Source organism: Procambarus clarkii, chromosome 6, assembly GCF_040958095.1.
Source record: "Procambarus clarkii isolate CNS0578487 chromosome 6, FALCON_Pclarkii_2.0, whole genome shotgun sequence".
Lineage (NCBI taxonomy): Eukaryota > Metazoa > Arthropoda > Malacostraca > Decapoda > Cambaridae > Procambarus > Procambarus clarkii.
The window spans coordinates 16,006,425-16,021,432 of record NC_091155.1 but is presented as its reverse complement, the minus strand read 5'-3'; the positions used below and the strand labels follow the sequence as shown (position 1 = coordinate 16,021,432).

Genomic DNA, 15,008 nt, shown 5'->3' with positions numbered 1-15,008 from the left:
GGAGACAATATGAAGGAAAACTTGAGATATCAGGAGCTCTGAGCTGCGCCTTGCCACTGAGCCGGTCCTGACGAGGTCACTATTCAGGAAAGATGTGACACATGAGTCTCTAACTATCAGTAAAGTTTTATTTTATTGCATTTGCTAGAGCCAACAGCATATAGTAATGTTTAGCACTATGAAATTTGTTTGATATTATTTAGCATTAAAGTTAATATCAGACGATAGTAGAGTCTTCCTAGTGTTATTGACACCTTATATGTCTTTTGTTCAAGTGTTCAGACTTAGTCTGTGATAAATTACAGCCCAGCTTTATGTGTTTTTATGTTTATTCAATTGTTTTATCATTATGCATTGCTGCTATTATTGGTGTTCTTCGAGTACTAAATGTCTAGGTTTGATATTTGTTCATCAAGATTCTATAGATTCTCTCTCCTTCGTTATACCCGCGTATCATGTTGTACACAGGAAAAGTTATATTACACAATAGTTTTTATCTTCTTGTTGGAATTTCTTTTAATGCACTTTGATTATTGTTTATTAACACATAAACAGAACACTCTAAGCAGTCGAATAAGAAATCTATTATATTATTAGTGTCAGATCATCACCCCTCCACCACAGAGAGATGTGGTGGTGTTGGGGTGTGTTGTGGTGTGCGTGTGTGGTGGAGGGGAAGTTTTGGGTAACGGAGGTGTGTGTTGGTGTGGCGTGTGTAGTGGAGGAGAGTGTGAAAAGGAATGGGAAAGCTCTATGACGAAGCAAAAGTCAAAGGTACGAAGATAATAAGGAGAAAGGAAAGAAGAGAATGTGAAATCCAAAACGGAAGAAGAATAGATAGAAGAGAAAACATCAGGTCAATAGTGGGCATGACTATTGCTCAACATCAAGGGAATGGCCGCCTGTAGGGGAGAAGGAAGAAGCACAAGGAAAAGGAGGAGTGTGTAAAGAGTGACGATAATAATAAAGAGGGAGAACTGAAATAGTGAAGGATATAGAGGAGGTTATAGGTTGTATAAGGTTATAGGTTGAATATAATAGGCTACTTGGTTATAGGTTATAGGCTACTTGAACGTTTTGTTCCGAGTTGTTGAATCTAAAACAACAGCAACTTGAGATAAGGGGCAGGGAGAGAGAGAGAGAGAGAGGAGAGAGAGAGAGAGAGAGAGAGAGAGAGAGAGAGAGAGAGAGAGAGAGAGAGAGAGAGAGACAGAGACAGAGACAGAGACAGAGACAGAGATAAGAGGTCAGTGAGACCTTGCACAGGGCAGCCTGCAGGTACCTGTACCACACCCTACCTGCCCGGTACCAAGGTACACCCTAAGGCCAGGCTACGGTACCCTCCTGGTAGTCACACTCAGGACGCACGAGAAAAACAAACATGTTTTGTGTTGCTAAATCTCCCATTATCACGTTGCTCGATACTGTAAGATGGCCTCGAGGGTGACTGTACGTAACCCCGAGGATGACTGTACGTGCCTCGAGGGTGACTGTACGTGCCTCGAGGGTGATTGTACGTGCCCCGAGGGTGACTGTACGTGCCTCTAGGGTGACTGTACGTGCCCCGAGGGTGACTGTACGTGCCTCGAGGGTGACTGTACGTGCCCCGAGGGTGACTGTACGTGCCCCGAGGGTGACTGTACGTGCCCCGAGGGTGACTATACGTGCCCCGAGGGTGACTGTACGTGCCTCGAGGGTGACTGTACGTGCCTCAAGGGTGACTGTACGTGCCTCGAGGATGACTGTACGTGCCTCGAGGGTGACTGTACGTGCCTCGAGGGTGACTGTACGTGCCCCGAGGGTGACTGTACGTGCCTCGAGGGTGACTGTACGTGCCCCGAGGGTGACTGTACGTGCCCCGAGGGTGACTGTACGTGCCTCGAGGATGACTGTACGTGCCCCGAGGGTGACTGTACGTGCCTCGAGGATGACTGTACGTGCCCCGAGGGTGACTGTACGTGCCCCGAGGGTGACTGTACGTGCCCCGAGGGTGACTGTACGTGCCTCGAGGGTGACTGTACGTGCCCCGAGGGTGACTGTACGTGCCCCGAGGGTGACTGTACGTGCCCCGAGGGTGACTATACGTGCCCAGAGGGTGACTGTACGTGCCTCGAGGGTGACTGTACGTGCCTCAAGGGTGACTGTACGTGCCTCGAGGATGACTGTACGTGCCCCGAGGGTGACTGTACGTGCCCCGAGGGTGACTGTACGTGCCCCGAGGGTGACTGTACGTGCCTCGAGGGTGACTGTACGTGCCCCGAGGGTGACTGTACGTGCCCCGAGGGTGACTGTACGTGCCTCGAGGATGACTGTACGTGCCCCGAGGGTGACTGTACGTGCCTCGAGGATGACTGTACGTGCCCCGAGGGTGACTGTACGTGCCCCGAGGGTGACTGTACGTGCCCCGAGGGTGACTGTACGTGCCCCGAGGGTGACTGTACGTGCCCCGAGGGTGACTGTACGTGCCCCGAGGGTGACTGTACGTGCCTCGAGGGTGACTGTACGTGCCTCAAGGGTGACTGTACGTGCCCCGAGGGTGACTGTACGTGCCTCGAGGATGACTGTACGTGCCCCGAGGGTGACTGTACGTGCCTCGAGGATGACTGTACGTGCCCCGAGGGTGACTGTACGTGCCTCGAGTATGACTGTACGTGCCCCGAGGGTGACAGTACGTGCCCCGAGGGTGACTGTACGTGCCCCGAGGGTGACTGTACGTGCCCCGAGGGTGACTGTCCGTGCCTCGAGGGTGACTGTACGTGCCTCAAGGGTGACTGTACGTGCCTTGAGGATGACTGTACGTGCCCCGAGGGTGACTGTACGTGCCCCGAGGGTGACTGTACGTGCCTCGAGGGTGACTGTACGTGCCTCAAGGGTGACTGTACGTGCCTCGAGGATGACTGTACGTGCCCCGAGGGTGACTGTACGTGCCCCGAGGGTGACTGTACGTGCCTCGAGGGTGACTGTACGTGCCTCGAGGGTGACTGTACGTGCCTCGAGGATGACTGTACGTGCCCCGAGGGTGACTGTACGTGCCTCGAGGGTGACTGTACGTGCCTCGAGGGCCACTGTACGTGCCTCGAGGGTGACTGTACGTGCCTCGAGGATGACTGTACGTGCCCCGAGGGTGACTGTACGTGCCTCGAGGGTGACTGTACGTGCCTCGAGGGTGACTGTACGTGCCTCGAGGGTGACTGTACGTGCCTCGAGGGTGACTGTACGTGCCCCGAGGGTGACTGTACGTGCCTCGAGGGTGACTGTACGTGCCTCAAGGGTGACTGTACGTGCCTCGAGGATGACTGTACGTGCCCCGAGGGTGATTGTACGTGCCTCGAGGATGACTGTACGTGCCCCGAGGGTGACTGTACGTGCCTCGAGGGTTACTGTACGTGCCTCAAGGGTGACTGTACGTGCCTCGAGGGTGACTGTACGTGCCTCGAGGGTGACTGTACGTGCCTCGAGGGTGACTGTACGTGCCCCGAGGGTGACTGTACGTGCCCCGAGGGTGACTGTACGTGCCCCGGGGGTGACTGTACGTGCCTCGAGGATGACTGTACGTGCCCCGAGGGTGACTGTACGTGCCCCGAGGGTGACTGTACGTGCCTCGAGGGTGACTGTACGTGCCTCGAGGGTGACTGTACGTGCCCCGAGGGTGACTGTACGTGCCCCGAGGGGTGACTGTACGTGCCTCGAGGATGACTGTACGTGCCCCGAGGGTGACTGTACGTGCCCCGAGGGGTGACTGTACGTGCCTCGAGGGTGACTGTACGTGCCTAAAGGGTGACTGTACGTGCCTCGAGGATGACTGTACGTGCCCCGAGGGTGACTGTACGTGCCTCGAGGGTGACTGTACGTGCCTCAAGGATGACTGTACGTGCCTCGAGGATGACTGTACGTGCCCCGAGGGTGACTGTACGTGCCCCGAGGGTGACTGTGCTACCACTTAGTAATTTAATCTCCTATATGATGAGTACAGAGACAGTGTTGGACCCTGAGTGGCGTCAATCGCGTCTCCACACACCTGACTCTTGGTCTCAACAGACAGTGTTGGACCCTGAGTGGCGTCAATCGCGCCTCAACACACCTGACTCTTGGTCTCAACAGACAGTGTTGGACCCTGAGTGGCGTCAGTCGCGCCTCCACACACCTGACTCTTGGTCTCAACAGACAGTGTTGGACCCTGAGTGGCGTCAGTCGCGCCTCCACACACCTGACTCTTGGTCTCAACAGACAGTGTTGGACCCTGAGTGGCGTCAGTCGTCCACACCTGTCAGTATATTTGCTGGCGATGAGGCCCTGGCTCTTGAGTCCCGCCTCCCGACTCTTAATTGACAGGTGTATAGGTTCCAGAGCCTCTTGGGCTCATATCTACATATAAAGCTGTGCTTGAAGTCTGCCCTTCACTTCTTTATGCATTCCAATTGTTAGTTAGCCATATTTTCTCGTCATTTTTTTTATTACATTATAGTAAGTAGAAGGAGTCTCCTGTCTTAGTGGTCGTTCGCATAGATTAAGAATAAGATTGACCCTGAATGGTCCTTGTTGAACGCCTCTGGTTACTTCCCACTTCTCTGAGGTTTCTCCTCTCATTATGACTCTTTGTTTCCAGTTGCTGAGGTACTCCATTATTCATCTTTCCTATCACTCTTACCTGTTATGTTTCCTCATTTTGAGCACTAGTCTCAAAGACAGACAGAGAGAGAGAGAGAGAGAGAGAGAGGAGAGAGAGAGAGAGAGAGAGAGAGAGAGAGAGAGAGAGAGAGAGAGAGAGAGAGAGAGAGAGAGGGAGAGAGAGAGAGAGAGAGAGAGAGAGAGAGAGAGAGAGAGAGAGAGAGAGAGAGAGAGAGAGAGAGAGAGAGAGAGAGAGAGAGAGAGAGAGAGAGAGGGTGCCTCTTCTGGTGCGAATGTAAGAACCCAAAGCCTCAGAGAAGAAAATAAAGAGCATTTTAGAGCGATAAAATTTGTCTTTGTTTATCTCTTAATCAGTACGAGAATTTGCCTCTACACATTAATCACATATACAAATGCAACAAACAAAATATATCATTCTAGCCCCCCCCCGCATTCCCCCCCCCCCCCCCCCCCCAACAAACACAAACTCTCACTTAACCAGAAAACGTCCATAATATGAATCAACGTTCGCTGTGGGTTCTCAATGAGCTTTGCGCATTCATTTACGGACTTAACATGGAAGACAGAGTGTAAGCACTAGTCTTGGGTGATTCTTGCAAGCACTCCTATGGCTGATCTCTCTCTTGGAAATATAGGAACGTATAGAATTTCGTTTGAAGTTCCATAAGAAGCAACGTGAAGTAACTCTCAGGTCGCTGAACCAAATCACTTGGGCTGGAGGGTAGAGCAATGGTCTTGCTTCATGCAGGTTTGCGTTCAATCCCCGACCGTCCAAGTGGTTGGGCATCATTCCTTCTTCCTCCGTTCCATCCCGAATCCTAATCCTGATCCCTTCCATTTAATTTCATAATATAATCGTGTATCTGATTATACACAATATATAACTTATGATATATATAAGCTTTGTTACATAACTATAACAAATTATAATATATAACTTGGCTTCCTATAAGACCACTCAAAATTGACATTTCGTTGAAATCCATATTTATCATGCACAATTATCAATTAGTATCATGACATGACTTGACAGTGGGAGCCGGTCGGCCGAGCGGACAGCACACTGGACTTGTGATCCTGTGGTCCCTGGTTCGATCGCGAGCGCCGGTGAGAAATAATGGGCAGAGTTTATTTCACCCTATGCCCCTGTTACCTAGCAGTAAAATAGGTACCTGGGTGTTAGTCAGCTGTCACGGGCTGCTTCCTGGGGGTGGAGGCCTGGTCGAGGACCGGGCCGCGGGGACACTAAAGCCCCGAAATCATCTCAAGATAACCTCAAGATAAGAGACTCTAGAGCGCGTTTAGGAGCGTTCAGTGCAAAGGTTCGAAGGCTCTTGTGGATTTGTTTTTTGACATATCACGTTAATGTGATCTTTCTGTGTATTAATGTATATGATAATAATAATGTGTTGTGTCTGTTAGATGGAGTAACTTACCTGAGTGTAAGCGGATTTTATTTTTATATTCAGACGCGCAATTTCCGGTTTTGTCAAATCTCGATTGCTTTATCTCTCGCTTATCTTGTACTTGGCAGGAATTGCAGAATAGAACCAGTGAAGACTGGAGGTGCTATAGGCATAGTTAGATAACACTGTATGAGTATCAGAGGTCCACGGTTGTTCAATATCCTCCCATCAAATATAAGAAATACTGCGTATGCGAACAAGCCTGAATGGTCCCCAGGACAATATGCAACTGAAAACTCACACCCCAGAAGTGACTCGAACCCATACTCCCAGAAGCAACGCAACTAGTATGTACAAGACGCCTTAATCCACTTGACCATCACGACCGGACATAATGAGGTGATAGCCGAGGCTATTTGAACCACCCCACCGCCGGCACTCAGATAGTAATCTTGGGCATAGCATTTTACCAAATCACCTCATTCTTTGGGGCACACGTGAGGAACACAAATGCGAACAAGCCTGAATGGTCCCCAGGACAATATGCAACTGAAAACTCACACCCCAGAAGTGACTCGAACCCATACTCCCAGAAGCAACGCAACTGGTATGTACAAGACGCCTTAATCCACTTGACCATCACGACCGGACATAATGAGGTGATAGCCGAGGCTATTTGAACCACCCCACCGCCGGCACTCGGATAGTAATCTTGGGCATAGCATTTTACCAAATCACCTCATTCTTTGGGGCACACGTGAGGAACACAAATGCGAACAAGCCTGAATGGTCCCCAGGACAATATGCAACTGAAAACTCACACCCCAGAAGTGACTCGAACCCATACTCCCAGAAGCAACGCAACTGGTATGTACAAGACGCCTTAATCCACTTGACCATCACGACCGGACATAATGAGGTGATAGCCGACTTGTACATACCAGTTGCGTTGCTTCTGGGAGTATGGGTTCGAGTCACTTCTGGGGTGTGAGTTTTCAGTTGCATATTGTCCTGGGGACCATTCAGTCTTGTTCGCATTTGTGTTCCTCACGTGTGCCCCAAAGAATGAGGTGATTTGGTAAAATGCTATGCCCAGATTACTATCCGAGTGCCGGCGGTGGGGTGGTTCAAATAGCCTCGGCTATCACCTCATTATGTCCGGTCGTGATGGTCAAGTGGATTAAGGCGTCTTGTACATACCAGTTGCGTTGCTTCTGGGAGTATGGGTTCGAGTCACTTCTGGGGTGTGAGTTTTCAGTTGCATATTGTCCTGGGGACCATTCAGGCTTGTTCGCATTTGTGTTCCTCACGTGTGCCCCAAAGAATGAGGTGATTTGGTAAAATGCTATGCCCAAGATTACTATCCGAGTGCCGGCGGTGGGGTGGTTCAAATAGCCTCGGCTATCACCTCATTATGTCCGGTCGTGATGGTCAAGTGGATTAAGGCGTCTTGTACATACCAGTTGCGTTGCTTCTGGGAGTATGGGTTCGAGTCACTTCTGGGGTGTGAGTTTTCAGTTGCATAAGAAATACTGCCTGATAAAATTGGATTTCTTCTAGGAAAAAAATTAAGTTCCTGCAAGAAGTGCCGGACGAACCAGGCTGTAGTGGATATGTTGGCCTGCGAGCCGCTCCAAACAACAGCCTGTTGGACCAAGCTCTCACCTCGGCCTTAGGGAGTAGAAGAACTTCCAGAACTCCCTCCTATGAAATCCAGATAAGACATGAATTAATATACTAATAAAATGAACCTCGCCCCTCTCTGACGAAAGTTCCAAAAGATCACGAGGCGTACCAGAGCCGAATTGAAAACGAAATTATGCTGATTAGTTGAAACAGCTAATGACCAAATACCTGATATGAACATTACCTCCTGGATGATAATGTAGTGCAAACCTGGCTATTTATCTAGTGTTGTCAAGATCTACAAACGTGAAGACCAGCTTCGTTCGATCCTCCCCCCACACACAGGCTGGCTTGGGGCTAATTCAACACACCTCTGACTACATGGGAGTAATAGACTTTCAGCCCAAAATTTCAGAATGGCTTTGTCGACATATCTGCGGGATCCACACAAGTCGTATGTGAGATTTTCTCTGAATGTAGAGGATGTGAATAGAATGATGATGGACCAAAATTTACCAAAATTCAGTTTGAACTCCTCTTGACAGCCCTTCCAAGCACTGATGACTAACAAAACATGCTAAACCAAACAAATTTACACCGACCTCCAAGCCTGGTTAGGTGTCTTCCGCCTCGAACTGACTAAAAGCTCAAAAAAGCCCTTGACACTGAAGAAAAAACATCATAATATTTACGGTTTCCCCTAAAATGATCATGGCATTGATGGCCCAGCCCCGGCGCGGAAAACAGGACTCATGAATCGTGCAAATTTTAAAGAAAAAGAGAAAAGCAAGAGTGACTTAAGATGACCTAGAAGATGCAAGCATACACGATGATTTTTACCAGAAGGTTTTTGTTCAGTGATGACTAACCCCCGTCCTGTTGCAACTGGGGTGCTCTCATCAACACCTATGAGTTCAGAAGGCCAAAAAAGTGAACAGATCATGGTGTACTGTGTGTGTGTGTGTGTGTGTGTGTGTGTGTGTGTGTGTGTACTCTTTGTCATATAACGCTTTGAAACTACTGACGGTCTTGGCCTCCACCACCTTCTCACCTAACTTGTTCCAACCGTCTACCACTCTGTTTGTGTGTGTGTGTGTGTGTGTGTGTGTGTGTGTGTGTGTGTGTGTGTGTGTGTGTGTGTGTGTGTGTGTGTGTCAAGTTACATGCTCAAGACCAAGCATACCACATGCATATTTTTACATAGTTACAGTAGCGGAAATGTGGGATTTGCTGTGTCATGAAATTGACTCTTAGAGCGAGTGTTTATATTCATCGAATGTCACAAGTTGCTGTCTTCCTTGTACCCGAGGTTTCTTACCTTGTTAGTGCCCAAACGCCTTAGTGTTTGTTATTCTAAACAAGTGTTTATTTCTCTCTCTCTCTCTCTCCTTGTGTTTGACCTCACCTGGCACCCGGCAACGATGCCCGAACCACGGCCCATAAGATGACTATGAGATATCTCTCGCTCTCACATTCTCTTGCTCTGACACTCTCTCGCTCTCACACTCTCTTGCTCTCACACTCTCTCACTCTCTGTTTATATTTTATTTTAGTACCAAAACAATATATAAAATTAAAGAAATGTAATTAGTTGAAATAGAGTGAACAGGAGCCAATCTTGAGGCAAGACAACAACGTCTCTTTCCAGGCGATTAACAATGCATATACAACAGGACTCGATCAAGGAACATATAATCTCTTCTCACAACCAGACCATCACCAGAGAAATCTTAACAAACAACACAGAAATCATCGATAGATACAGCGATAGCAGGAGGTTCGACATCAGCGAGGCACAACACATCAAAAAGTCAACACCAGCAATCAGCAGCCAATTAATGCACAACTATATTCTACCCATCTCAAGACTCCGAACCAATATAGAAGCATCAAGAGGAAGTATGGGCCAATAAGCCCTCTACAGTTACTTCCTTTCTTATGTTCTCATATCCAAGTAATACCCATTGTTTCGTGTTTTGTCTTGTGTTTGTCACAAGTTTGTTCACCTCACCCAAAACTGTTGTACCATAACACCTCATCCAAATGAGAGTATAAGTATGGACGAATTTTGCGTGTTTACAGGTTACAGTTGTGTGTGTAAACTAAAGTCTTTGAAAATGTAATAAGTTATTACGAAACACGTTCAAGTGTCGCGTCAGACTAGAAATAAAAATGAATTTTGGAGAATTGATTTTTCAATTACCGTTGATAGTGAAGAGAAACATAAGAAATATTAAGAAAATAAGTGTTAGAATTATTAATCTTACCTTTTCAGTCATATTTAATAATATTATATATATATATATATATATATATATATATATATATATATATATATATATATATATATATATATATATATATATATATTATTAAATATGACCGAAAAATAAAATTAATAATTCTGACACGAATTTTCTCAATCTTTCGTACATTTCTTTTCACTGTTGGAGGTAATTAAAAAATCAATTCTCCAAAATTCATTTTTATTTCTAGTCTGACGCGACACTTGAGCGCGTTTCGTAAAACTTATTACATTTTCAAAGACTTTAGTTAACACATACACAACTGAATAGAACTTACACATCTCCGGTTTTGTTTATATCTACATTTGAGTGAGGTGGATGGGGTGAGGTGGCATTTAATAAGGTATTAATTTCATCAACACAAGCCAGAACATGAAACAATGGGTATTGAATAGAAGTGATTGTTGAAAGCCTATTGGTCCATATTTCTTGATGCTTCTATATTGGAGCGGAGTCTTGAGGTGGGTAGAATATAGTTGTGCATTAATTGGCTGTTGATTGCTGGTGTTGACTTCTTGATGTGTAATGCCTCGCAAACGTCAAGCCGCCTGCTATCGCTGTATCTATCGATGATTTCTGTGTTGTTTACTAGGATTTCTCTGGCGATGGTTTGGTTGTGGGAAGAGATTATATGTTCCTTAATGGAGCCCTGTTGCTTATGCATCGTTAAACGCCTAGAAAGAGATGTTGTTGTCTTGCCTATATACTGGGTTTTTTGGAGCTTACAGTCCCCAAGAGGGCATTTGAAGGTATAGAGGACGTTAGTCTCTTTTAAAGCGTTCTGTTTTGTGTCTGGAGAGTTTCTCATGAGTAGGCTGGCCGTTTTTCTGGTTTTATAGTAAATCGTCAGTTGTATCCTCTGATTTATATATAGTCACCCGGCACTCATGCATTATATATATATATATATATATATATATATATATATATATATATATATATATATATATATATATATATTGGTGTATACTGGCAGCAGGTTTTCTTTCAAACATGTTTCATTGAATATGACCGCATATTCTGTATTTATTATTTTCTGGTTTAGGGCTTCTATCCCTCTAACTATTTTCTTAGCATCAGGGCTTAATTGAAATAGGAGTTCTCCAAAACTCATTTTCGTACTTTTAAGGTGAAGAAAAGAAGTGATTTACTATAGAGTGTATTACACTTATTTGTATAATTTGCACGACGTTTCGAACCTCCATGGTTCATTCTCAAGTGAACAGATCTTACAATACTAGTTGATTTTATACCCGCATTAGGTCAGGTGATAATACAATGAAGGTGAAAAACATGGGGGGATACATAAGGGATAAATGTGAGGTGAAACATAGAGGCTGCAGAAGGCTTATTGGCCCATACGAGGCATCTCCTATCCAAACACAAAGATTAATCCAGTGTAATTGGCCTGTTATGTTGGACATTGTCTTCTGTGTTGGCATCGATATGTTCTTGTCTTGTCTTGTCCTTAGTAAGGACAAGACAAGAACATATCGATGCCAACACAGAAGACAATGTCCAACATAACAGGCCAATTACACTGGATTAATCTTTGTGTTTGGATAGGAGATGCCTCGTATGGGCCAATAAGCCTTCTGCAGCCTCTATGTTTCACCTCACATTTATCCCTTATGTATCCCCCCATGTTTTTCACCTTCATTGTATTATCACCTGACCTAATGCGGGTATAAAATCAACTAGTATTGTAAGATCTGTTCACTTGAGAATGAACCATGGAGGTTCGAAACGTCGTGCAAATTATACAAATAAGTGTAATACACTCTATAGTAAATCACTTCTTTTCTTCACCTTAAAAGTACGAAAATGAGTTTTGGAGAACTCCTATTTCAATTAAGCCCTGATGCTAAGAAAATAGTTAGAGGGATAGAAGCCCTAAACCAGAAAATAATAAATACAGAATATGCGGTCATATTCAATGAAACATATATATATATATATATATATATATATATATATATATATATATATATATATATATATATATATATATATATATATATTTATTTATATGTTCCTTGCCTATTAGCTTTGAGTCAGCAACGGTGAGCTCTATCAGTCAACAGTGTGAATGGGGGATCACTTTCTCCTGTACAAGACTGTTGGTGTCACCTTGCACTCTGGCTAAGTGTTTATGAATGTGTCTCGGTGCCACTATCCACACTCACCCGGCACTCATGCATAACTGATGATGGTAGCAGTTTGCACTCTCACCATGTGCTTGAGCATGGCTATTGTATCAACATGCACTCTCACACGATGCGATTGCATACCTGTTGGCAATGGCTAGTCTGTTCTTGCTTGCCTTCTTGTCTTCACACTTTCACTCATTCTTCTTGCCATTGTCTCTACACTCTTTGCTTCTTCATGTCTAGTGGAAGGAGTTTTCCCGCTTTTTTAATTATTGGAAATCTTGAAACAAAAATTTCTATCATTTTTCAAGTTAAAAAAATGTCGAATCTTGAGTGAAAATATATTGATTGGACTATGAGGATTGAGAGGGAGGCCTGTGTCCAATCCTGACACATATTCTTACAGGTGTAAAAATTACACCTGTAATTCTAAAACCTTACAGGTTCCTTTATGACTTTAAAATCTTACCTTAAGGTTACCTTACAACTTTAAAACCTTACGTTAAAGTTACTTTACAACCTTAAAACCTTACCTTAAGGTTACCTTACAACCTTAAAGCCTTACCTTAAGATTACCTTACAACCTTAAAACCTTACGTTAAGGTTACCTTACAATTTAACAGCCTTATCTTAAGATTACCTTACAACCTTAAAATCTTACGTTAAGTTTACCTTGCAACCTTAAAACCTTACCTTAAGATTACCTTACAACCTTAAAACTTTACCTTAAGGTTACCTTATAACCTTAAAACCTTACCTTAAGGTTACCTTACAATCTTACAGCTTTATCTTAAGATTACCTTACAACCTTAAAATCTTACCTTAAGGTTACTTTGGAACCTTAAAACCTTACCTTAAGGTTACCTTACAACCTTAAAACCTTACCATAAGATTACCTTACAAATTTAGAACCTTACCTTAAGGGTACCTTACAATCTTACCTAAAGGTTACATTAAATCTTGCCTAAAGGTTACCTTAAAATCTTACCTAAAGGTTACTTTAAAATCTTACAGGTAAGTAAAACCTTACAGGTTATCACCTGCTGCAGTGCCGAAGCTGGCGAACTGTGAGGTTGGTAAGAACAGAGAACCTTAAAGCCGTTGTTCCTACCAACGTGGCTAGTGATAGACTATGCAGCCCAGTGTGGAATCCCAATGCAAAAGAGCATTGAAGAAATCTAGCGAAAATTCAATACATTTCTGCAACATTTACTCTCGAACATAGAACTCCTGTAAAGAAAACAAAGAGATAGATGAGCCATGATCACAACTTACAAGATTGCAAAAGGTGTAAATATAGAGGCTGGGTCTAGGGCATGCCTACAGTCAGAGGCTTGTGGAAGGTCACCTGTTCTTCCAATATGCTGTGTTTTGTTCTGTAGTTGTTTTCATAAATTTACAACATGAAAATAAATCTATTTTATTTTGTTCTCTCCAAGACTGATTCGTGATCACCTTGGAACAATTGTCGTGTGTGTAAATCACATTGGATCTTCACATTAAGTGGTTAAGAGTCTTTTGATGTGCTCAGTATTTTAACACTTTCAGTGTTCTCAATATTATGTTGCTGGTGGATTTGTTAGTCAAGTGGCCGTCAATACACTTCCTGATATCAGAGATGAACTATGTCTGGAACAATTCTGGTCGTGATGAACAACTTTTCTCCAGGAGGATATTGAATTTTTAGGTGAAGTCTGGATTTGGATACGGTAAGTCAAGAGAGGTGAGGGAGGTGGAAGAGGGATTTGTACAGTTGGATAAACAATTTCTTCACCTTGAAGTCAGAGGTTTGTTTGATTATTCTTAAGGCTTTTTTTTTAACGGTTGAACAGCTTTTTACGTAAATTGTGGCGGATATTTTTGCCTCGGAACTGTTAGGTCTTGCGGAACTCTACAACGAAGACGATTTGTTCTGTAGTTCCTTTTATAGGTTTCCAAAATGAAAAAAATTGAAAAATCTATTTTCTTTTTTCTTTTTGCATTGCATTCATTGTTAATGTGTAGTGGCCGGCTTCGCACTTGTGCTTCCGGACACTGATACACCCACTGTATCTGGAGACAAGTGGCGGTCTTCCCCAAATAAGAATCACTGTATTCTTTTTATCGCAATTCATTTAAACCATGTCGTGGCGCAATCAACTAAGGCGCATCTGGGATCATCCAGGACATTAGTTCGAACCTCTCATCACGGCCCTTGTGGATTTGTTCCACGATTTCCCAATCATCGGAATATTTTTGAAGTTTGTATAGATCTTTGTTCAAGGCCCAACATTGTTTACACCTCTCACACTTCTCCTTGCATACACATACCACCTGAAAATTTGATAATGTAATTTTTCTTGTCGTTGCAAACATTGCAATTGCTGCAGATTAAACTGAAGGTTGGTGACTTAAGGAGACACTTGCAGGACGTTCTGCTCTCTTATCCATCCACATGCTGTTCCATTTTAGACGAGGGGTTATCTTAAGATGATTTCGGGGCTTAGCGTCCCCGCGGCCCGGTCCTCGATCAGGCCTCCTTTTTGTTACCTGTTCTTGTTAACTGTTCCACGACGCTGTTTTATGAAGTATAATTGCTTTATGCATGAATATTTGGCAAGGATTTCGTATGCTTGCAGTTTCCGGGCCGGTCATTCGTGCGTTACTTTGTCAAAACGCTTAGGTATTAAGGTATAAGTATATACTTATACCTAAGTATATAAGTATATACTTATATACTTAGGTATAAGTCGGTATTTGCAACGTTAACTAGAAGGAATCAAAATGAAAAGCACCGTGCCACAATGTGATGCAATTTGCCACTGGCTTACTAAAAACAAAGGTCTTTAATGTGAGCAAACCTTCAGCAAGAGGAACGATACATTCTGAAACCTGAAAGGAAGGACAGTGAC

The 15,008-nt window shown here is 44.3% G+C and overlaps 1 protein-coding gene across 1 annotated transcript in view; it reads right to left on the bottom strand.

The window, feature by feature from the left end:
* Positions 1-1,320: 1,320 nt before the first annotated feature.
* LOC138355331 (selection and upkeep of intraepithelial T-cells protein 5-like) overlaps positions 1,321-15,008 on the bottom strand; it is a 14,897-nt gene continuing 1,209 nt past the window's right edge. Inside the window, exons 3-5 of the mRNA XM_069310211.1 lie at positions 4,082-4,240; positions 3,788-3,956; positions 1,321-3,653 (exon numbers count right to left, since the gene is read on the bottom strand). Coding sequence (XP_069166312.1) covers positions 1,321-3,653; positions 3,788-3,956; positions 4,082-4,240 — 2,661 coding nt within the window. The remainder of the gene's footprint in view (positions 3,654-3,787; positions 3,957-4,081; positions 4,241-15,008) is intronic.